This window comes from Penicillium manginii (assembly GCF_028828005.1).
Source record: "Penicillium manginii strain IBT 31320 chromosome Unknown utg000008l:1.0-3226943.0:1.0-3228205.0, whole genome shotgun sequence".
In the NCBI taxonomy this organism is placed as follows: domain Eukaryota; kingdom Fungi; phylum Ascomycota; class Eurotiomycetes; order Eurotiales; family Aspergillaceae; genus Penicillium; species Penicillium manginii.
The window spans coordinates 1,364,049-1,388,424 of NW_026643109.1; the positions used below are offsets into that span (position 1 = coordinate 1,364,049).

At 48.6% G+C, this 24,376-nt stretch overlaps 10 protein-coding genes across 10 annotated transcripts; 3 read left to right on the plus strand and 7 right to left on the minus strand.

Moving 5' to 3' along the window:
* Positions 1-1,948: 1,948 nt before the first annotated feature.
* Positions 1,949-3,513, minus strand: N7533_011165 (tRNA-ribosyltransferase family protein; the record flags this gene model as incomplete). The annotated part of the gene is made up of 3 exons (XM_057107815.1): positions 1,949-2,114; positions 2,181-3,189; positions 3,276-3,513. The coding sequence occupies 3 exons, from the start codon at positions 3,511-3,513 to the stop codon at positions 1,949-1,951; spliced, it is 1,413 nt and encodes a 470-aa protein (XP_056955193.1).
* Positions 3,514-3,739: 226 nt separating this feature from the next.
* On the plus strand, positions 3,740-4,467 carry N7533_011166 (bifunctional thymidylate/uridylate kinase; the record flags this gene model as incomplete). Its single annotated transcript, XM_057107816.1, has 2 exons — positions 3,740-3,890; positions 3,944-4,467. 2 exons carry the CDS (start codon positions 3,740-3,742, stop codon positions 4,465-4,467), a joined length of 675 nt encoding a protein of 224 aa, XP_056955194.1.
* Positions 4,468-4,682: 215 nt separating this feature from the next.
* N7533_011167 (structure-specific endonuclease subunit SLX1) lies at positions 4,683-5,808 on the minus strand (the record flags this gene model as incomplete). Its single annotated transcript, XM_057107817.1, has 2 exons — positions 4,683-5,451; positions 5,567-5,808. The coding sequence occupies 2 exons, from the start codon at positions 5,806-5,808 to the stop codon at positions 4,683-4,685; spliced, it is 1,011 nt and encodes a 336-aa protein (XP_056955195.1).
* A 1,723-nt stretch (positions 5,809-7,531) lies between these two features.
* N7533_011168 (uncharacterized protein) lies at positions 7,532-13,096 on the plus strand (the record flags this gene model as incomplete). Its single annotated transcript, XM_057107818.1, has 5 exons — positions 7,532-7,897; positions 8,063-8,996; positions 9,056-9,144; positions 9,213-11,893; positions 11,959-13,096. The coding sequence occupies 5 exons, from the start codon at positions 7,532-7,534 to the stop codon at positions 13,094-13,096; spliced, it is 5,208 nt and encodes a 1,735-aa protein (XP_056955196.1).
* A 695-nt stretch (positions 13,097-13,791) lies between these two features.
* On the minus strand, positions 13,792-15,149 carry N7533_011169 (uncharacterized protein; the record flags this gene model as incomplete). Its single annotated transcript, XM_057107819.1, has 3 exons — positions 13,792-14,804; positions 14,866-15,013; positions 15,069-15,149. The coding sequence occupies 3 exons, from the start codon at positions 15,147-15,149 to the stop codon at positions 13,792-13,794; spliced, it is 1,242 nt and encodes a 413-aa protein (XP_056955197.1).
* Positions 15,150-16,019: 870 nt separating this feature from the next.
* Positions 16,020-17,211, minus strand: N7533_011170 (1-aminocyclopropane-1-carboxylate deaminase/D-cysteine desulfhydrase; the record flags this gene model as incomplete). The annotated part of the gene is made up of 2 exons (XM_057107820.1): positions 16,020-16,621; positions 16,656-17,211. 2 exons carry the CDS (start codon positions 17,209-17,211, stop codon positions 16,020-16,022), a joined length of 1,158 nt encoding a protein of 385 aa, XP_056955198.1.
* A 353-nt stretch (positions 17,212-17,564) lies between these two features.
* On the minus strand, positions 17,565-18,713 carry N7533_011171 (PQ-loop repeat-containing protein; the record flags this gene model as incomplete). Its single annotated transcript, XM_057107821.1, is given in 8 exon segments — positions 17,565-17,715; positions 17,747-17,825; positions 17,876-17,932; positions 17,986-18,115; positions 18,171-18,261; positions 18,314-18,411; positions 18,430-18,521; positions 18,560-18,713. 8 exon segments carry the CDS (start codon positions 18,711-18,713, stop codon positions 17,565-17,567), a joined length of 852 nt encoding a protein of 283 aa, XP_056955199.1.
* Positions 18,714-19,161: 448 nt separating this feature from the next.
* On the minus strand, positions 19,162-20,073 carry N7533_011172 (uncharacterized protein; the record flags this gene model as incomplete). Its single annotated transcript, XM_057107822.1, has 1 exon — positions 19,162-20,073. One exon carries the CDS (start codon positions 20,071-20,073, stop codon positions 19,162-19,164), a length of 912 nt encoding a protein of 303 aa, XP_056955200.1.
* Positions 20,074-21,107: 1,034 nt separating this feature from the next.
* On the minus strand, positions 21,108-22,082 carry N7533_011173 (phosphoglycerate mutase-like protein; the record flags this gene model as incomplete). The annotated part of the gene is made up of 5 exons (XM_057107823.1): positions 21,108-21,151; positions 21,252-21,371; positions 21,432-21,591; positions 21,650-21,994; positions 22,047-22,082. The coding sequence occupies 5 exons, from the start codon at positions 22,080-22,082 to the stop codon at positions 21,108-21,110; spliced, it is 705 nt and encodes a 234-aa protein (XP_056955201.1).
* Positions 22,083-22,641: 559 nt separating this feature from the next.
* N7533_011174 (uncharacterized protein) lies at positions 22,642-23,913 on the plus strand (the record flags this gene model as incomplete). The annotated part of the gene is made up of 1 exon (XM_057107824.1): positions 22,642-23,913. One exon carries the CDS (start codon positions 22,642-22,644, stop codon positions 23,911-23,913), a length of 1,272 nt encoding a protein of 423 aa, XP_056955202.1.
* Between the last annotated feature and the right edge of the window lie 463 nt (positions 23,914-24,376).

The window sequence follows — 24,376 nt, forward strand, 5'->3', positions numbered from 1 at the left end:
CATCTTTAAACCACCACTATGCCACCAATTCGTACCGGACGAACGCGCAAACTCATTGAGCAAGAAGGCAGGATCGAACTTGCTATACAGGCGCTAAGAAACAAGAAAATAGCTTCTATTACTGAAGCTGCGCGTGTTTATGAGGTACCTCGTACAACATTACGCGACCGCGTCAAGGGGATCGGTTATCGTAACACCACTCGCGCAAATTGCTCAAAATTGGATAAAATCGAAGAGGATTCGCTTGAGCGATGGATATTGGATCTAGATATGCGTGGCAAGGCCCCTACCTTAGCTATGGCAAAAGAGATGGCCAATATTCTACTTGCTCAGCGCTCTGTCAATACCCCTCCCTTACCACTCGGCAAAAACTGGATATCTCGGTTTGTTGCACGCCGTGAGAAGCTAAAAACCCGGTTTTCACGTCGTTACGCCGCTCAGCGTGCATTATGTGAAGATCCGGAGCTTATTCGCGAGTGGTTCGATCAGTATCGCAACATCATTGCTGAATATGGCATCCTTGACAACGACATCTATAACTTTGATGAAACTGGCTTCGCAATGGGGATCACTAGTACTTCAAAAGTGATCACTAGTCGGGAGTGGCAGGGAAAAAGAAAAGTCGTGCAGCCTGGTAACCGGGAGTGGGTTACTGCAATTGAGTGTATCCATTTGGATGGTGTTCTACCTCCAACGATCATTTTTAAAGCTAAGGTTTTTATATCTGCTTGGTGCAGTATTGTCCCAGACAACTGGCGCTTCGAGGTCAGTAATAATGGATGGACTACTGATCAAATTGGTATTTCATGGCTCGAAAATTCTTTCATCCCATACGTTAAGAAGCGTCAACATGGTGCCTGGTCTCTCCTAGTCATGGATGGCCATGGGAGTCATCTTACCCCTCAATTTGATACTCTATGCATGGAAAACAATATTGTGCCAATCTGCATGCCATCTCATTCATCGCATCTATTACAACCTCTTGATGTAGGTTGTTTTGGTGTATTGAAGCACTTCTATGGTCAGGCTGTGCAAGATCTTGCCCGCATAGGCTCTACAGATATTAAAAAGCTCGATTTCCTTCATCTGTACCCTACAACACGTGCAGCAACATACACAACCTCTACAATTGCTAGCAGTTTTATGGCATCAGGTATCATTCCATATGCGCCTGAGGTAGTACTTTCAAAACTTGAGGTTCATCCCCGTCACCTACACTACCACCATCACGTGGTAGTGCTAGTAGTCATGAATTTATACCTCATACACCATCAAAAGCTATCAATTTCCGACGCCAGGCAGCATCAATCAAGCGATTACTAGAATATCGAGATATTTCACCCAATAGCGATATATATCAGCAATTGGAGCAGACTACCAAAGGTGCACAATTACTTGCTAATCAGCTTGTAATGCTGACGACTACATATGAGCGTGTAATGGCAGAGAATGGACGAAAGCAGCGAAAAAAGGCCTTACCTAATAAGCAATTGGTATACGAAGGTGGAATGACTGCCGAAGAGATGCAATTACGTCTACAAATTGAGCATGAGCACCAAATGGCAATACCCCCGGTGCCACGGCGTGCTCCGGCAGCTACAGAGACGACGATTAGGAGGCCTGTACAGCGCTGTACTAATTGCAGAGAGCCAGGGCACAAGCGGAATAGGTGCCCGGTTGTGAATAGTGCTTAGTTTTTGCAATATATTATATGGTGGTTGTGTAATATTCAATATATATCGTTGTAATGTAGGTGGGGTGGCGGCTCGGTGGTGGTGGCGGTTCGGTGGTGAAACACGTTAGTGGGTATGCAGTGTATTTCTCGGTTGAGTTCAACCATATATACAGACGCTTTCAAGACGACTCGCAAATGACGCCAATTCACAAAATGCAACAAAATCATAGGCGGAAGCGAAAACAAAATATGCAGTTCCAAGAAGAATGATCATTATGCCTTCTGAGCGAACCCGTGGTGCTCAAGTCCACTGGCATCAGTATCTGGCGTCGCAATAGAAGACTGAGACTCGGCGAATTTCTGCGAAACATCATCCAGACGCCCGTACACGCGTGGTCCGCGCTTATGAGGACCAGCTTGAAGTTGGTAGCCGCGCAACCTAGTTATTTCCGAATCAGTAAAATGGTATGGGATATACGTGGACCATCAAGGGGAATCGACATACCTAGGACCTTCGCCAGTCCGCTGAGGCAACTCAGGCGCATATACACGGGTAAAAGAGCGCATATCTTCCTCAAATGTCCCGCGCTGAATACTATCCCGCACGCCCGCGAAGAAAAGATCCATGACGTGGTAATTGTGCATTTGGAGCAGAGCCCACGCGGCCATTTCCTTCGCATTGAGCAGGTGGTTGAAGTATGCGCGGTGATGCTTCCGACAGGCGTAGCACTCACAGCCTTCACTTAGGGCAGAGACATCCTTCGCATTATCCGCAGACCACAAGTCAATGCCAAGGGCCCTGGGCTCCGAAGCTGACACTGTCGCATCTGACGGAGCGGGGAAAGTAAAGTCCAACGCAATGCCCGCATCCGAGCACTCGCCAACAAAAGGAAGAGTCATCAGATCACCGCCGAGAGAAACTTCCCGCAGAAGGTCGTGAGGACTGCCCGGCTGGCTGAGCAATAGACGAGGCAGGGCGCCCAATGATTCAGGAATTTGCGACAGGGAAGCAGACTCGTACAGCGCGAGTCCGGAAATGCGACTTTTCAGCTCATCCTGCAGGTCATCTAGATAAAGTGACTGCTGCGCATTATCCAACGGCAGTACTGGCGCGAAGTACGCAGCGCTGGCCTTTTGTTCCGCTGGTACGGCCTTGCCGTATAGTCTTTCCAGTGCGTCTTGTGTGAATGCGTGCGTGCGGTCGACCATCTTTGCCCGCCTTTTGACGCCTGGTTCGCGGCCGTATACTATATCTGCCAGCCCGATGGCGATATCGGGTTTTAGGGAGCGGACTGAGTCGAGATATTGGTGTGCGGGAAGTTGGCGGAATCCGACTGAGGTGAGGATTGCGATTGAGGTGTCGGTGTTATTGGGCGGGCAGGGGATTGCGGGATAGCGGCGTGGGGCGAGGATTAGGGGCATGTCGTCGGATGCGCAGATGAATCTTCGCAACGGGGATTCGTCTTCGGACACGGGGACGTTGTATACGGGTGAGGGGGATTTCTTGGTGATGACTGGCGTAGAGTTAGTCGCGTGCTTGGTTCTGAATGGGAGTTGAGGTGGGATATGACGAGACGTGTTGGTGTAATATAGCACGTACAGTCTTCCAGTCCAATGTAGAGACTGTTCAAGGCCGTTTCCTTGCGCAGCATGTCGTGCGCAATGTGTGGCACGGTGCCCCGCGATGTGAGAGGGATGTAGTGCGGCGTTGAGAGTGTCTTGCGGCCGGCGAGAGCCAATTTGCCCACTCGGGGTGCCATGACAGGGGCTGATGATGATAGGACACTGAAAGTCATCTTTTCGGACTGGAATTGCGAGGATTCCATTGCGGTGGTCATTGTAATGAGGACATGAGGTTGCAATCTTATCGGGCGGCAGAAAAAGATGGGAAATCCCCAGGAACCGACAGGAACCCGTTTTGGCCGGGCCCGCGTTCCAGGGTTGAGACATCCTTGCAATTCCCTTGAACAAATCATTCTTTTCTTGACCGTTTTCTTGTGGCACTTGTGATCACGTATACTCACCTCGTACATTCAAACATCGTCATCGTCACCAACATCCAGAATGGCTGGCCAGGCTGGACACGAGTCGACGCGTCGCGGGGCGCTCATCGTTGTCGAGGGACTTGATCGCGCAGGCAAATCGAGCCAATGCGAGAAACTACGAGACTATTTGTCCGAACAAGGACATACCGTGAAATATATTCGATTCCCAGGTACTTTGGTGCATATGCCCCATCGCAATGTGAATGCTCTAATTCGTGCGCAGACAGGACCACACCCATCGGGAAGCTCATAGATAGTTACCTCCGTGGTTCAACCGACCAAGAAGATCACTCCATCCATCTTCTTTTCTCCGCCAATCGCTGGGAAGTCGCTAAGTCGATTCAAGAAGATATCGCCAACGGTTCCACGATTATTGTGGACCGCTATTCATACTCTGGCGCCGTGTATTCAGCCGCCAAAGCCAACCCCACATTGTCTCTCGAATGGGCGTGGCAGCCAGAGATCGGTCTTCCTCGTCCGGATATCTGCCTTTTCCTCAATATATCCGCCGAGGAGGCTGCGAAGCGCGGAGGCTTTGGTGCTGAGCGCTACGAGAATGAGGCGATGCAGTCTCGCGTCCGTGACCTCTTCCGTACTTTGTTTGAAAGACAGGAAGATGTCTCCATTATCGATGCGGGGAAATCTCTGGAAGATGTTTCCAAGGAAATTCAGATTGTTGTTTCGGAGTGTCTTGGCCGCCTGGACGCAATTGGACCGCTGAGAACGTTAGGACCCCTGGTCAACTAGGTCCGGCTGATAATTCGATATCATAATAATGTAAATGTATCACACATCATTCCACGATTTCAGCGTCGTCCCATTCACTGTCTTCAATGACAATTTCCAGCCGGGAAGGCGGAGGAGGAGTCGGTTTCCGTTGTCGTCCATCGTAATCTGAGTCTGGGTCCAAATCTTCTCCATCAAACCAGTCGTTTTCCAGTTGCGGATCATCTTGGGTCAATTCACTCGCCAACCCCCCCTGCTTGCTGCGATGAGGGTTCAACAGAAGTTTGCCGAGGATCTTTAGTTTTGTTCTTGCGGTCACGTTTATCCTTTCTCCGCAGAATTGCTTGTGCTTCCTTTTCGGCCCGATTGCGAACGCTCAATTCCTGCATCATCAATGGCCACGGCACAGTCTCCTTGCATGCGGGACATGTGCCTTGTGTTGGTATGAGACTATCCGGATCACCTTCTACCTCGAGGAATACGGTAGAAAGGCATAAAAGATGATTTGTACTGCGGCATGGTTCCCGTGGACAAACCACAATTTGCTGGACGTGCGGAAGAACAGCGACTTTACAAACATGACATGTCAGTCCCTCCGCATCGTCGAGAAGAAACATAGACTTCTCCAAATAAGTCTCTAGTTTCGAATAGTCCACCGTAAGCTTATCGATGCTCCCTACCGCTTCGCTTTCGCTCGCCTTTCCAGGACAATCTCCGTCCAGGATCAATTTCTCGTCGCGCAGAGGTACATCGACACGGTCGTTCCAGATACGCCATACCCGATGAACGTCTGCGCAGAAAAAGCGAATACGCAAGGGCCAGCTGGAGAAGTAGGTGGAGCGAAGAAGCGTATGCAGATCTTCCAGGTGAGCGGTCAGCGATCTACGCGAGCGCGAATTACGCGGCTTTGTCTTGCCCGTTTTGGAATTGATGATGACTTTTGAGCGGGTGATTTCTTCGTCGGATTCGATGTGTCGGGTTCTTTCGGGGTGTTGCCAGGCCCATCTATACCGTGACACATTAGGTATGCAGCATAAGCAAGGATACACTAGCGTGTTCAATGCACGATGGATGAAAATCGGGAACCCGAATCAAAAGTTGGAAATTGGATCGAACTTACTCGAATTGTAGGGCGCCGACGCGACTCATAAAGCCCTCCACGACAAGAGCCATTTCCCATGGTCGTAGGCTATCGCGAGATGTTCGCTTTGCCCCACCTTTGGCGGTTCCGTTATGTTGAGCTAGCCGTCTGATCGGGTTTGGCGTTGAACCGATATATAGTGAGGAGTGTCGAACGGTCGAACGGAGGAGATAGCAGCCGTAGTAGGCCGGGATGGGTCGAGTCTCCTCTTGGATATCCATAATTTTGCCAGTGGGGCTAGGTGTATATTTTCAATATTTCACTTTCTTCAAGTGAGTGTATTGCGTGGCAGCCTTGGTCATTGCCAATGACTCCCAATTCCAATGTTCAAGTTGTTATGTCTGCATCTGGGGCAAACATGGACCCACTGCGGTAAACAAGGATCACATGACGCCGTTCTATGTGCGTCCACGACCGATTTTTTTCGATTTACCTAGGTACTCAAAACCTCTGGAGGGTTATCCTGTAAGAGCCGAGTATAGTAGCTGTATAGGTAGCCGCATCCGATCTGATGCACCTATAAAAGGTGCCTTTGGAAGTTCAGTGGACGACAGTCATGTGACGTAGACACGTGCCTTTTCACTTGATGTAGACGGTGTTTCTATCTCTCCTGCTGCCAGTGATTTTACCCAACTTGAAGTGAGTCCTGGATATTTTATTTCTTAGGCGGGTTGTGTTGAGAATACAGGGATAAGTATAAGTGTAGGTTGGGTCAAGTCGATCAGGGCTGTGCTCAATTATACTCGGGGGGCCAAAAGCGGCGAGGAATGATCCTAGAATGGAAGTATGAGGTTCGGTATATGGGAGAGTATAAACAGAGAGAAGGAAAATGAGGCACAAGATTTTAATAACTATGAATGTGATGTACCAGGAAAAAAAGATTGGATATGAAGAGAGCGAATTGATGAATAAATTTGTGGACCATCTTTTCCCCCCAAGGGTGCTTACTGACGGGGCTCAGCGGTCGGCAGATCTCGCCGATCTACCTTGTCGGGACGTCGACACATCGGACACTGCCCTTTGCAGGTCCACCCGAGGTCAGTGTGTTCGACCCTGAGCCAATTTTCGAGATTTTCTTTTGGGGGTTCCTACTAATATTACATGAGAACAATGCACCACCTGTGCATGTAGTCCACTTTTAATACTGGACAACACTTGAATATACTAGTACGAAAGTCAGAGGTGACTTGACTACTATTTAATGCATTTTAAAATAGCTTGACAATGGCTTGTCAATGTGTGGGCCGATGTATCACAAACCGTATGATGCGTCCCGTTTGCGGCAGTACTAGTCACTAGTAGTACTATATGAACATGCAAGTGTGTGATATAGACACAACTCTCCGCCTCTCTGTCACTATGTTACATGAGATCAAAGTATCCACATTGTAAAAACGATGTCCACATAGCAAGCCCTCGAAGGCTGACGGTATGATTACCGCATTTTTACCAAATGTACCTCGGGAACGGGCCAAAGTGGGCCAAAAGAACCCAAAATAAATTTAAATGACAATACCACCAGGTACCAATCGGTACTACCAAAGTTACGACAGCCGCGCCTTGGCCGAGTCACCCGCTGGTCTCTCGTTCACTGGCTGCGCCGCCCAAAGTGACTTCTGTTGTACTTGCACCCTCTATCATCTTCTCTCTTCCCGCCCTAATTTTCCCTTGCCTTTTCGTCTGATCCATTCAATATCCCGATCTGTTCGAATTTCGACCCCCCTCCCTTCGAATTCGAATTCGCTTCTCCCTCGACTTGCTTTCTCCCACCTTTCTCCCACCCCCCCCCCAAACTCGCTACCCACACGCCCTTGCTCTCTCCCGCTTCGTCTTTCCGATGAACCCAGTCGCGCACCAGTAACACTTGACTTGGTTTTCGTTAACGCGCGCGCATCCCGCATGACAACCTATCAACTTCCTTGAATACACTCGATATCCACGAGAATGGTGGCTCCGGCCTCAACAGGAGCAAACGCGATGGCTGGTCAAACTTCTATGGGCCGCCTGCCCACCCGGTCTGCCAGCACGCACCCGTCGCATTCGCATAATGTTCCTTTGAGTGCTCGTCGGTCTGCGCCTCTGGATCTCTCAACCGTTGAGCGCCGCGGTCAGCCCAACAATCCCCGCGAACCGTCGAAGCGAGTGCGTCCCCATGGCATCCCCGAAGCCCCGACCTTTCGCCCAACCGAGGAGGAATTCAAAGACCCCGTGGCATACATCCAGAAGATTGCGCCAGAAGGCAAAAAGTACGGAATATGCAGAGTTATCCCGCCCGATAACTGGCAGCCGACTTTCGCCATCGATACAGAGGTATACTACCCACTTTCTCTTCTCCGTCTTCTGTGCTTCCCTTCCTGGCAAGGAACAGTAATTGGCTCGTCCTAAATCGTCCTAAATGGACTCGCCAATTTTTGACATTCTTGCCTTGACGGGAAAATATATAGATCCCTGCTAACCAGAATCGATTTGTCATAGCGATTTCATTTCAAGACCCGTCGACAAGAACTGAATTCGGTCGAAGGAGGTATGGCCCCGTGTTCAGCTGAGGATGCTGCCGGTGGAACCATTCATCAAGACGGTTCTAACCAGAACTTTCAATCAGGAAACCGCGCCAACATGAACTACGTTGATGGACTCGCCATGTTTCACAAGCAGCACGGAACAAACTATAGTCGCCTACCCAGTGTAGATAAGCGCCCGTTGGACTTGTACAAGCTGAAGAAGGCCGTAGAGGTCCGCGGTGGATTTGAGTCCGTTTGCAAAACAAAGAAATGGGCTGAGATCGGCCGAGACCTTGGCTACAGCGGCAAGATCATGTCCTCGCTCTCTACATCGCTCAAAAATTCGTATCAACGCTACCTGCAACCCTACGAAGAATATCTCGCTCGAGCGAAGCCTGGTGTTCAGCAACAGCTTGAACTGGAACATGGTGGCCCTTTCACGCCATCCCCGCGCAATTCCCCAATGACGAAGAAACCATTCATAGAGGAAAATGGTACCCCATCTAGGACCCGAGAACCGACCCCTACCATGCGTATGCCGACAGGCTCGAATACCCCAATGGAGAAACCAGCTGATCAACCCACCCTGTCTGTCGAGCCCACGCCCCCTCCGCTTCGTCCTACACCGTCTGGATTCACCTCTGTTAACTCAGGTCCCGCTGGGTTTACTGCCGTTAACCACTCCCCTTTCACTCCTGTCAACAGTGCCCCTCCCATCAAGCGCGAGGGAGAGAATGGAGCGTCGACTCCTCAAAGTGTTGCGGAACATTCATTCCACTCGACTCCAGTGCCGAATGGCCAATCCGACCAACATATGAAGCGCGCTATCAGTGAAAGCGGTTCTCAGGCCGAGAATGGCGATGGCGATGACGGTGGAAGTGGACGACGTAGCAAGCGTCTCAAGAAAGGTATTACAATCAGGCTGATTTATAGACTGTTGTTTTCTGACTCCAGTTTTCTTCCCCAGATGTGCCCAATGTGGCTGGATCACACATGTCTCTCCTACGCCCTGCGCCACCTAAAGTTCGAAAGGAAGGCCTACAAAGAATCGGCGATGTAAGTCGACTTTTGCTCATTACATGTTCAATGTAATCCCCAGATACTAAATTGTGTTGTCTTTTTAGAAGTGCGAGTCTTGTGGAAGGTCGGACAATCCCTCTACGATTCTCGTCTGCGATGCCTGCGATCTCGGATACCACACAGCCTGCCTTGACCCCTCTACCACGGCTTCCTCGGATCATGATTGGCACTGCCCCAAGTGTCTGGTTGGAACCGGTGAATTTGGGTTCGAAGACGGTGGCGTTTACTCTTTGAAGCAATTCCAAGAAAAGGCCAACGAGTTTAAAAAAGGATACTTCGCTACCAAGATGCCATTCGATCCTGTTTTGAACACTCACCGCCGAGAGACCGAAGATGACGTGGAAGCCGAATTCTGGAAGCTGGTTGTCGACTTACATGAAACTGTTGAAGTGGAGTATGGTGCAGACATTCACTCAACCACTCATGGCAGTGGCTTCCCGACCATTGAACGCAACCCACTCGATCAGTATTCTTCTGACCCTTGGAACCTCAATGTGCTCCCCTTCTATGGCGATTCTCTCTTCCGTCACATTAAGTCCGATATCTCAGGGATGACTGTTCCCTGGGTCTATGTCGGCATGTGCTTCTCTACTTTCTGCTGGCATAATGAGGACCATTACGCATATTCCGCCAACTACCAACATTTTGGCGCGACAAAAACTTGGTACGGTATCCCTGGAGCTGATGCAGAAGCTTTCGAGTCCGCCATGCGGGCAGCAGTTCCGGAGCTCTTCGAAGGACAACCGGATCTCCTGTTCCAGCTTGTTACTTTAATGCCGCCCGACAAACTTCGAAAGGCTGGCGTGAATGTTTACGCTGTAGACCAACGCGCAGGCCAATTTGTTCTCACTTTCCCCCAGGCGTATCATGCAGGGTTCAACCATGGCTTCAATTTCAACGAGGCAGTCAACTTTGCACCTGCTGACTGGGAGCCCTGGGGCGCTGCAGGCGTTGATCGTCTTCAATCTTTCCGCAGACACCCATGCTTCTCGCATGATGAACTGCTCTTTACCGCAGCTGCACGAGACACATCCATCACAACTGCCAAATGGCTTGCACCTGCACTCGAGAGAACTGTTAACCGTGAACTTCGCGAAAGAGGCAACTTTTTGGCTAACCACAGGAAGTTAGCTAGCCCCAAGAGCACCACAACTCACGCATGTGCGGTAGGGACCGCTGATCCGTCGACTGGTCAATGTCCGCTCAAACTTGTTGTTGAGGAAGAGGACATCCCGGAAGATGATTATCAATGCCAGCACTGCAAGGCTTTCACTTACCTTACCCAGTTCCGCTGTCAAAAGTCAGGCAAGACTGTTTGTCTTTCACATGTCTATGATTACGACTGCTGTGGTGATCTGTATCACCAAAAACTGTTTGGACAAGATCACTTCCTACGCTACCGCGTTAGTGATGAGGAGCTTAAGTCAACGGTACTAAGAGTCCAAGAGCGAGCAAATATCCCGAAGGCATGGGGGGAGAAGCTCGACAAGACCTTGGAGGATGAGCCAAAGCCTCAGCTGAAAGCTCTCCACAATTTGCTCAGTGAAGGTGAGAAAATCCCATACCACCTACCTGGCCTCCAAGATCTTGCGGCCTTCGTCCAGCGTTGCGATAAATGGGTTGAAGAAGCGAACAACTACATTACCCGGAAGCAACAGAACCGGAGAAAAAACGAAAAAGCGTGGCGCCGCGCCAGTACCAAGGCCGCGCAGCTGGACGATCGCGCCCCTGAAGTTCGCAGAGTAGAGAACATCTACGCCCTTCTGGCAGAGGCTGATAAACTTTCCTTCGACTGTCCACAGATGGCGGCCCTGGAAGAGAAGACTCGCGAAATCGAGAGATTCCGCCAGGACGTTAACGTTGCCCTGATGAACCCGCATGCCCGATCGACCCAGGAAATCGAGGACCTTGTTGAAGCTGGCCGAAACTTCAACGTGGAAATCCCGGAAGTTGAACACCTGGAACAAAATCTCCGCCAACTGAAATGGACCGAGGAATCTTTACGCAAACGGGACCAACGCCTTACCCTTCAGGATTGCCAGGATGTTGTCGCCGAGGGCACAAAACTAGGCATTCCAGATGCTAATGAGCACTTGCTCCACTTCAAGGAACTCACTCGACATGGCGAAGCTTGGGAGGCTAAGGCCAGAGAGCTCATGTCGGTAGAAGCTGTACATTACCAGCAGTTGGAAGCACTCTCCGCCCAGGCGACTCGTTTCCCTGTTTCCCCAGAAACCCTAGCAGCCATCGATGCCATTCTGACAAAGCAGCGAGAGGCCCAGAAACGGATCCAAACTCTGTATGAAAGCAGCAAAGATCCCGATCTGAGAAATCGCCCGAAGTACAAGGATGTCCGTGAGCTCACTGAGTCTCTGGAGCAGTTAAACAGTCGACCAATTGGTGCGATTGATCTTGAACGCGAGCAGAAACGCCATGAAGACTGGATGAGGAAAGGCAAGAAGCTGTTTGGAAAAGCCAATGCCCCTCTGCATATCTTGAAATCTCACATGGAGTATGTGGACAAGCGCAACTCCTACTGTTTTGATCTGGAAGACAGCTACCGCCCGCCGGTGGAGCCTTCTTCGCGTGACAACACCCCGGAGGGTTTGCTCGAGAATCCTAACCCCAATCCATGGGGTCCGAAGTCACAAAAACGTGATGTCTTTTGTATTTGCCGGCATCCCGAGGCGGGAATGATGATTGAATGTGAAGTCTGTCACGAATGGTAAGCTGAGACCTAGTTCCTTTTCATAGTCCACTCGAGAATCGATCGACTAACAATATTCTCAGGTACCATGGGAAATGCCTTAAAATTGCTAGGGGCAAAGTTAAGGAGTTCGACAAGTACACATGCCCAATCTGTGACTGGCGACAGAAGATTCCCCGTGATGCTGCCCGTCCGAAGCTGGAGGATTTGCAAGATTGGCAAGCTGAGATCGCCGGCCTGCCTTTCCAGCCTGACGAAGAAGAGGTCTTGGATAGTATCGTCGGTAAGGCGACTGCGTTCCGAGATTTTCTACATGGTTTCTCAAATGCCGCCTGCACTACCACCGAGGAGGTCCCGACTTTGATTTTCTATTTGCGAAAGATTGAGGGTGCGGAAGTTCTTCTGGCCTACGAAACGAACTTCTTCCGCCAGGAGATCCACAAATGGGCGCCCGTTGCTCCACAGGCACCGCCAATCCTGGAGCAATCGCTGTCGACTCGGAAGCCTCGCCCAACGAAGCAGCAGAAGATTCTAGCCCAGTTTGGCGTTGACCGGCCCGAAGATCTTCCCGAGCATCTTCGTGCCAAGCACATGGCTGCCGCGAAACGGAAGTCGATTGATATTCCGGGAAGTCGTCCTGCTTCACTGCAGCCTGCGCCGCCCACGCCAGGTAACAACCCTCCTACTACCACTGGCCCAACCTTGACGCCCATGTCCGACTCCACCTCTACGGCCTACCCATTCTCCGCCAATTACTCCTTGCCTGCCAGCGACTCGACCCCAGCTTTTGCACCTACTTCGTCAGCATTCCTCCCCCACGCCGCAGCGGCCTCTCAATCACCCTCCTTCCTTCCTCGTTCTCCAAGTCCGCAGCAAAACATCGAACCTTCGCTCTTTAGCCCACCCCGATTCGGACCAGAGCCCCAGTTCGCCAGTAGTAGCCCTCGTCAAAATATGGATGATGTTTTTGCCGATCTCACGAACGAAGACCCCGAAGCGGAGCCAATTGAAAATCTTCATGCGAGCGAGGCACTGGAGGCTCTTGATGCCAGCAACGGAAGCAGCCGAGAACCATCTCCGACTGAGGAATCTATCCCAACAGCTACAGCTACAGCTACAGCTACTGCTCCGGCGGCCGCCGTCTCAGCCGAAGAGGAGGACGCACCAGCCGCCAAATCCCCGATTGTGGAAACAACCGAGGATCCCGAGTCGGAGCTCTGATTTGATTCGTCCTTGTCCCGCCTACATCTCGATAATAAAAACTTCCTGTCCTTTTGTTCGTTTTGCTCAATATCCTATCTGGCTCTTTATAAGAGATGTCCATTGTTGTTCGATTTCCTATTTACCTCTCCCCCTCGACTACTGCGGGTTGATTTGATTTCCTTCACAAAGAGTGTACTACATGACCATGGCACGGCGAATATCCGTTGGGTTTATTTTCCAGCGTTTTCTTCCTCCCCCATTTCCCCCGCCTTTCTTGTTCCCTTCTTATGTCTTTTGTTTTCTCTAATGCTGTTCTATTTCCCAAGCCACCAAGGGAGGCTATGTTTTGATGACCGAGGCAGTTCTGCTTTTTTTTTTTCGACTTTGCTGTTATCAGTCACCTTGTAATACTAGTTGAATGCAGCCATATTTCAAAGGCCAGCCATCCATTTTTCTCTGTAATTCTGGTGCGGTAAATCTGGAGTTATACCTTTGTCATAAATCAATACAGCTGGGCAGTAGGCGTTGATTATTATTTCAAGAGCAGAGGATGGTACTACACACCCTTCAATCTGCCGGCGGGTTGAGGTACCCTGACTGTGCTCTTGAAGTTCTCTATCTAGTGCTATATTAATTTTGCATCAAAGTAGTACCGGATAAACTCTAAATCGTCTAATTTTGTTTCCCAAATCCGACAGAAACCCCTATTATCTCTATGCCCGGTGTCGTAGTTCCAATCTTGCCTTCAGCATATGCCGGATCTGCTGCGGCTCGAGCACCTTCAACGAGTCAAACCCTTCCGCAGAAAGAGGATACAGAACCATATTATTCTTGCGCTGCACAAAATCTGCCAGCGTGGGCGGTTTCAGAGACATAATATTATCAATATCCTCGCGGATCCGGTTACAGAAGACATCCAGAGAAAGATCATTCACGTCTTCGCCGAAAGGATTCTCGATCTCGCGGCCGATCATCGCAATCCCGATAATGATATACCCAGCCAATACGGACGTCGGTATCGCCACCCAGCCCAGCTTTTGCACGAGCTGAAAGGGTAGAAGCAAAATGTACACCCATGTGATTTGCGCGATGGCAATCGAGTATGCGACGGGCAGTGGGGTGTTGACGATTCGTTCCGTGCCGGTGATGATATCGTTCATTTGAGTTAGGAGCGTCATTGCTTGCGCGTGGTAGGCTGGTGTTGGCATCGTGCCGTTGTCGATGATCGTTTTGATATACGCCGAGCAGTAGGTGAGGATCTCTAAGGGTACGTTGCCGAGTGGGTGTTTGGGATCTTTGATGAGTTTGCGCGGGTTGGACTCAGCCATCGAGAGGCCAAGGACCATGCCCATAAGTTTCCATCGCGAGGGTACGGTCCAGTCGCGACGGGGTGCGTTTTTCGCGAGGATGTCTAATTGCTGGATTCGGGGCTGCAGGTCTTCGTAGTGGGTGAAGGGCTCGAAGCGAAGTCGGTATTTTAGGGCTATGGCGAAGGTTGCTAGCATGTTGCAGAATGATATCTTTCCGAGAAGGTCCTCGCTGGCGTGGTCTTCTCGTTCTTTCGCGTGTATCCAGACTAGGCGCGCGAAGCCTTGGGTCACTAGACCTAACTGGCTCCAGTATCGACTTCCCTCCTTGTAGCGATCGTATGCCGTGGAGCTGCGGAAGGAGAGCGAGAGAGCGACGACGAAACCGAGTACTGTCAAGAGGACACTGTCAAAACTTACTGGAAAGGGGTTTTAGTAAGATATTTCATTTCAGTTAGTTTTGTCTAGTAAGAGGCTCACTATCGTGCAAAAGCAATGTGATACATGTAATCGCCGTGGCCCAGATTCCCACTATGGCCAGCGGAAGAATTAACTGCGGCACCACGCTACCGTGCAATTGAAGCCAAAGAGGCCATCTTGAATGGTGGGCGAAGTCTCGAGGTCCGACCTGGGCAGAGTTTAATAGCAGATCATTTAATGTGGCAGTTTTAGGGTTGAATCACGAAATAAGTTGCGAAAGGAGAGTAATCTCCAGGTCCTTGCTCGCCGTCAGTGGCGTAAGACGTTGATGAAGAAGTAGTCATGCTTGACCTTAATCTTAGAGTCGACGTCGAGAACAAAATAGCCGAAAACGCATAAACAGAGAGAAAGAGAGAAAGAAAAAAAGACCTCGGGTGTTTTGAGACCATACGATCTTTTCACGCTGGAATCATGGAGGCCTATTTCAAAGGTCTTGCGTCGACCCACTCACCACGGCTCCAGGGTGACACCGCAATATTTAGACCCCCTGCTCCCTGAGTTTTTGATCAACCTCCCTATTTAGGTACCTGTCTCCGAATAAATCAGTCTATTTAATCTCTGGCTTCAGCCTGCGAATAAATTGCCTACTTGGAGGTTTCAAAGACTGGCAAGCTCTCGCGGGATAGAACTCGAGGGATTAATTAGTATCACAGCCAAAAGGATATTATTATACCAAAGCTCCTATCGTCAATTTCAGATAGAAATAAGCAATCTCAAGACAGTTAACGGGCATTCGGGATGATAAAGTAGCTAAATATGTATAGCCACTAGGTTCAATAGCGCGAATTCAATCTAGATAAGGTTAATTCACTGCCCTAATGCGGCAATTCGATCTCATTCCTTCTAGTTAAACTAACATATTCTTAACTTAAGCGTAACGAGACAAGGTGTACATAATATGATAAGGCTGAACAAAAGGCTGGAAAATATTCATGGATGCATATGAATTGGCTCAATTTCTGAGGACAAAATCGGTTGTCGAAGCTGGACTTACGGAGTAGACGCCATCTTCAAGTGAGGATGGCTGCCTAATTATGGCCCACATCAGCCCCTTAGACTATCTACCTTCAGTTACCACAAAGCTCAGGCTCTAGTTTCAAATTAAATTTACTCCGTAGTATTGATCACATATCACACTTCATTCCAGATCTGCTTTAATTCAAATCTGCGTATGCACCTAATGCAGCCTGACCCCCGGTATGAATAAATAGTACATTAACCTTGTCCAAAGAATGTAACCGGGCAAAATTTCGAATCTCTTCCTCCTGAATCCACTGTAGCATACCGCGAGCAACTTTAGCAGTGTAAACCGGGTCAAGCACAACAGCCTCCATCCTCGCCATCTGTTCCGCAGCCTCTTTCGTCTCGACATCCAAAACCCCATACCCAGTCCCAACAAACCGATCCTCTAGCCTCACGTCATCAACACTAATAAACCCCGTTGTATCAAACCCGGCAAGCGCGCTAGCTCGCTGCGCAAACAACAGAACTCGTTCTTCATGGTAAGACCGCGGTTTTGTCGGCGAGTTAAGCACGCCAATAACACTTCTCCGGGGCCGAATTTGACGACCGGCCTCTTCGCCCATTGAGTCCAGCATTCGGAATCCAGCAATCAACCCGCCAATCGTACTTCCACTCCCACACGCAACGAAGATAAAATCAAACTGGCCCGTTCCACCAAGGCCCATCTCGACTTCTTGTTCCGCGATCTCAAACGCTGCTCGCGCGTAACCTAGCCCCCCCAAGCGGATGGAGACTTGCGCCACCGGGAATCCAATATGGCCGCTCACCCTGTGCACGCAGATCTTCCAGGACAGGAAAGGCGTCAGAGGCGAGGGGGTCGTTTTCATCAAGGATGCGCACTTCTGCGCCTAGAAGACGGTTTATCTGCACATTTCCGGTTCGGATGAATGTGGTTGGATCTTGACTGGCGCGTAGACCCCCGCCTGTACCGCGAGAGAGAAGCACCAGGGCTTTGAGGCCGAGCTTGCGGGCTAAGGCGGAGACTTGGACGGTGTGGTTGCTTTGGATTGCGCCTTCGGTTACTAGGATTGTGGCGGGACCGGACAGCCTGCCTGTGCTTGGGTGGTTTTCATGGTTATTGTGTAGTGGGTTTGCGGAGAGGATGTCCGGAACGATGTATTCGAGTTTGCGGTATTTGTTGCCCGCACAGGCGAGGGGTGCGCCGTGGTCTTCGCGTTTCGCGAAGATGGAGATTTGGGGGTGTGGGGGGTTGTGCGGGGTTAGTGTTGGGAGTGAGTGGATTGGTGATGGGTGTGGGTAAAGGATCTGGTGTCGTGGAATTTGGCTGAAGATTTCTGGGAGGGCGATGGGTGTTTTGGACATTGTTGAGGATGTTTTTATGGATTGTGTTATGTTCGCAGATTTAAGGGGAGGGGAGACGAGGTGATGTTAGGAGTAAGTTCGGTTGACGCCTTTGGATGAGGTCAATCGTCAATTCGGAGTGATCTCCACTTCAAGTCAGGATTTTTGAATAAAGAATACCCGCATTCTGTCACTGTCTTTCCACATCTGGATTGTGATAAATAAGCTTCTATTTAAATTCTGACTAGGCTCCATTGTTTAAGCAGAAAACATTGATATTTTTTATTTAAAAGTGGGAGTTAATTAAACTCATGATTATGAGAAATGCATCCAATGCAAATCTACTTCGCATCCAGTCACAGCCCTGGAGGAGATTATGCCATTGATGAACTTGAACTATCCACTTTGTAACGCTCAAGTATTTCGTCAATGCTCTTTCCTGACTCCTTTGCCTCCTTCCGGAGCTTTCTAAATCGGTAACGCCATACTGTGTGGCTGATGTAGATGCCCATCTCGAGTACAACCCTATTTAGGTACGTTAGCAGATGATTCGCACGAAAAACAGAAGAAGTGTAATAGATCGTACACAATGATATACATTATCCCACCTAAGATGTCAAACGATCCCTCTGCCGCTGTTAAAAGTAAGCCTCGTGTCGAATGAAATAGGGAGTGGATGACATACCGAGCGCAAACAGCGAGAATAGACCCCCAAGGGTGTCGATGCATAGAAACACCCAATCTACAGCCATATAAGCACTCTTCTAGTTTTAATAGCAGTAATCAGACACTGACTGAACCCGACGACTCTCCCCTCTCTTTTCCAAAGCTCAAAATAAACGGGGACTATGCCAGCACCAAGCATTATGGCCGCGACAATGCCAACAACTAGGTCAGGCCAAGTTATTCCTTTCTCATAGGGAATCTATATGAATTCTTTTAGTAAATGAGATGAAAAATTTCGTCTCTGCCTTTCCTACCCTTAATGTGAGAACCAATAGTGCCTCGAGTCCCCCTAACAGAGCAAGCAGCCCACAGCAGACTAGTGTTGCTTTGATCTTGCTATAGTTACTGTTTTGAGAGTTAATCAAAGTATTTTACCACTCTCTGGGAAGATACTCACTGGTTGTAATATAATATTTGCGCCCAAATGATTGTCGAAAAAAATCCAAAGATTTGCGGCTGGATTTGCAATGGCAGATTGACTTTCTGTTTGGCACACTATTCAGTTTTGCTCACATAACAGGTCCGAGTCTTTTTGGTTATATCAATACCTGTAAAATCAGATAAACTCCCATAGGAACAGCGCCTATCTCGGATATTTTCATCAGCTTGAAGCTCTTGCGTAGTTAAATGCATCGCGACATACATCCTGCCCACAAAAACCCCATCATCACAGGCAGCCCCTCTGTTTTTTTACGTCTCCAGTTGTACCATATCTGAGGAACCAGCTGAATACACCAGAATACTGTTCCTATTGTACCTAGAATTGTCGCCGTTCGATTATCTTCTCCGGACTCCATGGTTCTGTGTCGATATGAAACTGGTACTTGCGTAGAATCAAGCAAAGCTTGACGAAGACTTGAGATACTGTGAGAAATCTCGTCCAATTCACTAGAAATCTTGAAATACACCATATCCGCTAAATTCACATGGACTTCCAAGGTTGGTTATCATTGGGGAGTGGGGCCGGGCATTATGAGCTTAGCCCAAAGATGGCAGGTCGGGTGAGAGGGGTCTGTGAGTCGTCTGGGAGATATCACATTACGCCATAACACAGACTGGGTTTAAGGTTGTTACTGCAAAAAACGCCGGGGACTGAGCAAATTTTTCATTGGGTTCAATTTGGTTATCGCTCTTAAGCCTTCGTCAACTGAGACGGATAACTTGCTAGTCTGAGCCCGTATTGTACTAGGATAGATCGGGAGACTGTGTTCCAATCTGTATTTACTTGTAATATTTCCAAGATTCTTATAGAATTAACATGCTATGTTCGGGTATAATATCTCTCATGAAATGTATCCATGTGACACCACGTTCCAAATCGACTGACCAGTAGTGTTGTAAAAATGACAACACCTTTCTTCGATCAAGAACGCCACTGATCTTCATCACAGCTTCCATTTCCATGGAGACCATATTCTGTATCTTTTCATCTTCTCTACCTTCGGTACCCAATATGAACAGTGGCCAAACAAGATCATGTGCGAAATTTCTCTTGTCTGACAAATGGTCCAGGTGTTGTAAAATCGAATCCCTGGACGCTTGAATGTGACGGTCGGCCAATTGATCATCAGAAATCGCACGGTAGGTGTAGACCTGAATGGCATGATAAAACACGAACACCAGGTGCTGGAAATCTTGCCGAGCCTGGTGACTCCAGAAGTAGAATTGTTGACCGAAAGTGATCATAGAATCCTTTGCCATTTCGACTGCCTGGAGAATGTCTTGAAATTGGCAAGGGTCGATGGGAATACTTTGATCATATTTCGATCTTTCAAGTTTGGTCACCAGTTGAATGACGCGAACAAAGTCGCCGAAGATAGCAACATCGCCCATTCTTTGTAGGCTGTCTTTGGGTGGTTCGTTCGTGTTATCGAATGTAGTGAGATCTGCGAAAACGCTGGAGTAGTAGTGCTCGTAGAGTAAGAATTTGTCAATTTCGCCGATTGAAGTAACCTGAGAAAAGGACTGTTCGAGCCACTGATTGATGACACGAGCCCCCTTCAAATGCATTCTCCATTTTACATCTTCTGCGCCAATAAGTTCAACGTTGTAGAGAATGAGAGTTGATGCCAGAGCTGATCGTGCTTCGGATATGCATTCATTCCCAGAGGTCAAAGCAGACTTCTCCCTTATGGAGCCTAAATGGTTCGCGAGCATAGACAAAGCTTGGTTTCGAAAATGGAGTGAGGTGTATTGTAGGTCAAAACGTCGCTGGTGATAATCTCCATATCTGTGGGCGAGATCTTCTGATGACAAAGATAGTACAGCATGGAAGACAGTTGGAGATGTCCATGCCAAAGGGATGATGACTTGACGCCAAGGGTTTCCGGGGCCATCCACCCAGGCAAGCTTCCCTGCAACATTTTGCTGATAATGGTAGATCAATTCCAATGCCGCGGGGTCAATATGCGGATTTATTTGGCTGATTTGGGTGGGAATTCTCGCATAATTTGATTCGTCGCGTGGTAGATCTCCCAGACTATCAAGACTGGGATTTCCGGATCTCCGGAGAGGTAGTTGTTGCCCAGTCAAACTGCCTCGGCTAGCAACACCCTGGCCCCATCGAAGAATCAACCCGTAACCCGGGCATTGGAATCCACGAGAAGTGCATTTCCTGCATTCTGGCAAAGTTCGATCACATTTGATGCGTCTGGATCTGCATTTCGGGCAGTCTTGGCTTGGTAAGCATCGATCGCCGGTACAGATGTTCAAGGGTCTAGATACCTTTCTCTGCGCTCACACCGCTGGGGTGAGTTGTGGGCATATGAAAAACGTTGAAACTTGATACCTCAAGGTTTTACAGTCCAGGAACCCTCGGCCTTGATACAGTGAGGGGTAGTTCGGCGGACGGGCATGAGAGTCGGGCTAGGTTCGAATGCGGGGGGGTACTGAAATTGGAACCGCAGCGCGAGACAAATCATGAGCATGCAATAGGTGAGTGCACTAAGGCCGTTCTCAGACTCGAAATGTGGGTTTCGGCCCTGTATTCGGGTTGTTCTGAGAAAAAAAGAGTCTTTCGTTCTCGCGAATCTTGAAGCCCGATCACGTGAGTGGACCCGATCCGGTTCAATACGATTAGTTCGGCATTTTACACTTAATCATTCAATGAAAATGTGATAATTGAATTTTCATACCGTGATGGCTCTTTGTATTGGATTGAATATTGTAATTTGAAGCAAGATATGTCGAAATCAAAGGAGGGTGTCTATGGCTTCTGATTCTCCCATCTCATAATCTATCACAGCCAATAGGGCAGCCTTGCTTTTCCCAGGCTTGTAGCATCACATCGTACAGTCCTTTTTGACAATCGGGTGTCAGTCGTGAATCATACTTACCCCGCAGTTGACGTGATTCAGCAGTTTCTTGTATTGATGCATCATCATCATCATTTCCCAGATCATCTTCCTGTGTCACAAACTCATAGGTTCGGAGCTCGGTATTAGCCCATCCCGTTCCTTGAAATGTCAAGTTAGCTTCTGAAAGCAAATTTTGCGTATTTTAAACTGGAACCGTACCTTCAAATTTATTTCCGTCCTCCCAATCGTCCGTTAGAAAGTGTAGGAAGCCACCGTGACTGATCACAACAATTTCCTTCTCTGGTCGTTCTTTCAACCAGCACCTCGCTTCACGGGCACGTTCCTGGATCTTTTCGGATGTTGGTTCGTATTTTCCGGACTATTTCCCACTATTAGTATATATCTATTTTGAGGCTCCGCTTACCCCATAACTCTACTTTATGAGACCAATTCTCTTCCACGAAGCGCAAATCCACTGGGAGGTTCTTTTGTTCGACTTCGATCTGCAGATCTTGCAATTCACTTCCTGTGTCGCAGGGAAGATCGCTCACTTCCTGCAGGATCGGAAGAGCAATAATATCACTCGCCGGGTTGTTTTCTAAAATAGAACCAAATGCCTCTAGACCGGTGTATAAAGCACGACGCATGGGTGAAGCAACAATCAAATCAACTGTTGCTTTGGTAGGAAAATTATGGCTCAATTCCGAACACTGTTTCTTCCCCTCCTCAGTGAGCAAAGGGTCGATGAGGTTCCAGCATGAAGGGTCGAGATTATGGTAGCCCTATACATTTAAGTTAACCCCCATTCAGAAGCCAGACGCGGAGGAAGAATACCTGGGCATGTCGGATGAGATGAAGCTTGGGTGCCATGACTCGGATACCTCCAACTCTCTATTCGAAAACAAAGGTCTGATGATGCCGATTGATTCCGAGGGAGCCAGGCACAAATTTAAAAGAAAAATATTCTACCGAAAGACCAGGTTAGAATGCTTACGATATTTCGTGCACGCAATTTGAATTGTAGAAGAATCTAGCAAGTACTGTTTTTACACTAGGAAAAGCAAATTACGGCCGAGAACCGGAAAATTATTTCTGGGGCCTTTGACCATAATGCTCGGCAAGCATCTACTCCGTAAATGCTGCGTGTCAGACCAGACTTGTACGGAGTAGCGTTGTTGATGATGTCGGTCATCATCTTGCCGAGCCGGCCCCGCCTCAAACTCTAATTAAGCATCTTGGCTTCCAATTTTGGACTAGCGGGTGGAGTGGACCCTTATATCCCCTCGTGAAGTATGGATCTTTGACCATCTCAAGTATTTTTGACTGGAATTTACGCCGCATACCATCAATCTTCAGTCGAAATCATCCGCCATGAACTTGAAACATGTTAGTATATCCCTTTTCCTGACTCTAAAGAGCCACCACAGCTATGGACACTGTGCAACTGGGATTGGAATTCCCTTCAAGCCATGATATCTACACGAATTTCAAAGGAGACAGCCTTTCTCAGCCCATCCCTGCCTCAATCATCATTTCAAGACGGGACAAAACAGCTCTGAATCGGCCGTGCCACGTCAGAGTTTGTCTTGTTCAGAGATTGTCGAGCAGGGCCACAGATGGCGCTGATGACAACGAGGATATCTTGAGCCGGGTTTACAACCATCTCTTATCAAAGCCCCAGTTAAACAAATCCTTCGTCACTCGATCCTGCTCCGTTATTGAAGAACTGTCTCTGCAGCTACCTGATTTCCTGGAAGGCACTCATGTCGAGAATATTCAGAAAGTTCCTTTCTATATGCCAATTCTCGCAAACATTCCAGGGACGACAATCACCGGAATTGGAAAGATATCATATTTTCTTATTGCGTCCATGGTCACAGAAGATAATAGTCTCGTTGGAACAAGCAAGGAAATTTTTCTTCGCCGTCGGACCTTGCTTGAGCAGGATTCCATCCAACACACCCGAATCTATCCGAACTCGAGCTGGATAACCAAGATTATTCTTTCACAAAATGGCACTGGAACGGCAGACTCTACATTCTTTATCACTGCGAAGATATTCCTTCGTTGGACTGCCACGCCGGCCGGACGCTCTACAGAATTCAAATGTGTGGCTATACGCGGTCTCAGATGGCGTATCGAAGAAGTGGCGACACTAGAAAGTCGGCCAGGAGGCGAGAATAACCCAGAGAATGGATCGGTCGAAGAGAAATCAGTTGTCCGCGAATTATCAAACGGTATCCAAAAAGGCTATTGGGGAACACTACACAATCCGATCTTGGCCAACAACCAAACGCACCAGCAGAAGGATTCTGCAGTCGACGTTGCATTTGAAGTGAATATCCCCAGTGCGGTCGAACCTGCACCAGAGGTTGAGCCATCAAATTACGAATTCCAATCCTTGTCACCGGATTATCTGCCGCGATCACTGCAAGAAAAATTTACATTTTTGGCAAAGGATAGAACATTCCTTACCACGGAGCATCGATTGAAGCTTGACATTCTGATTAGCGAGGACACATTTGACATATCTAGTCGCAAGTTAGTGGATCGGAAGCCTATGCGCACTGCACTAAACGCGTCGTTTCCTTTGAGAATTGTTGATAAAGCCGAGGCTCATATCGATGAGATGATCCTCACGGGCAATCTGCCACGCTACCAGGAAGTTTCTGATTCTCCTCCGAATTACGAAATCTTCTGACAAGGCCCATGAAATACCAAATTAGTGAATACACGAAGCAAAAACTTTCTTCCAGACTTTGATAGGCAAAAACTTCCCCACCACTCTGATTAGTCAGATTAGCATCATAGATAGATGAATTTTGGATGCTTGCATGACAAAAATCAAAGCAAGATGAAAGTACTAGCGACTATAATCAACTAGTAGCCCGGATATGGCTTCCTAAGTGGTGGCTATCCAATGCGAGAAATTCTACTGAAATCTTGATTTTACAATACATACATGCCCCTCACAACAGGTGGGTCTCTGCGGAGTTAGCAAACCATGCTGTTCATGTTGCCCCAGAACAGTATTTTATTACCAAGATCCACGCAAAGATTCGGGGAGAATCCCGCGTACCAAAGGCAAATTAATACCGAGATGTATCCTCTAACACTAAGCGAATTTATCACAATCCGGTCGTCCCGTTCTTATAACGCTTGAC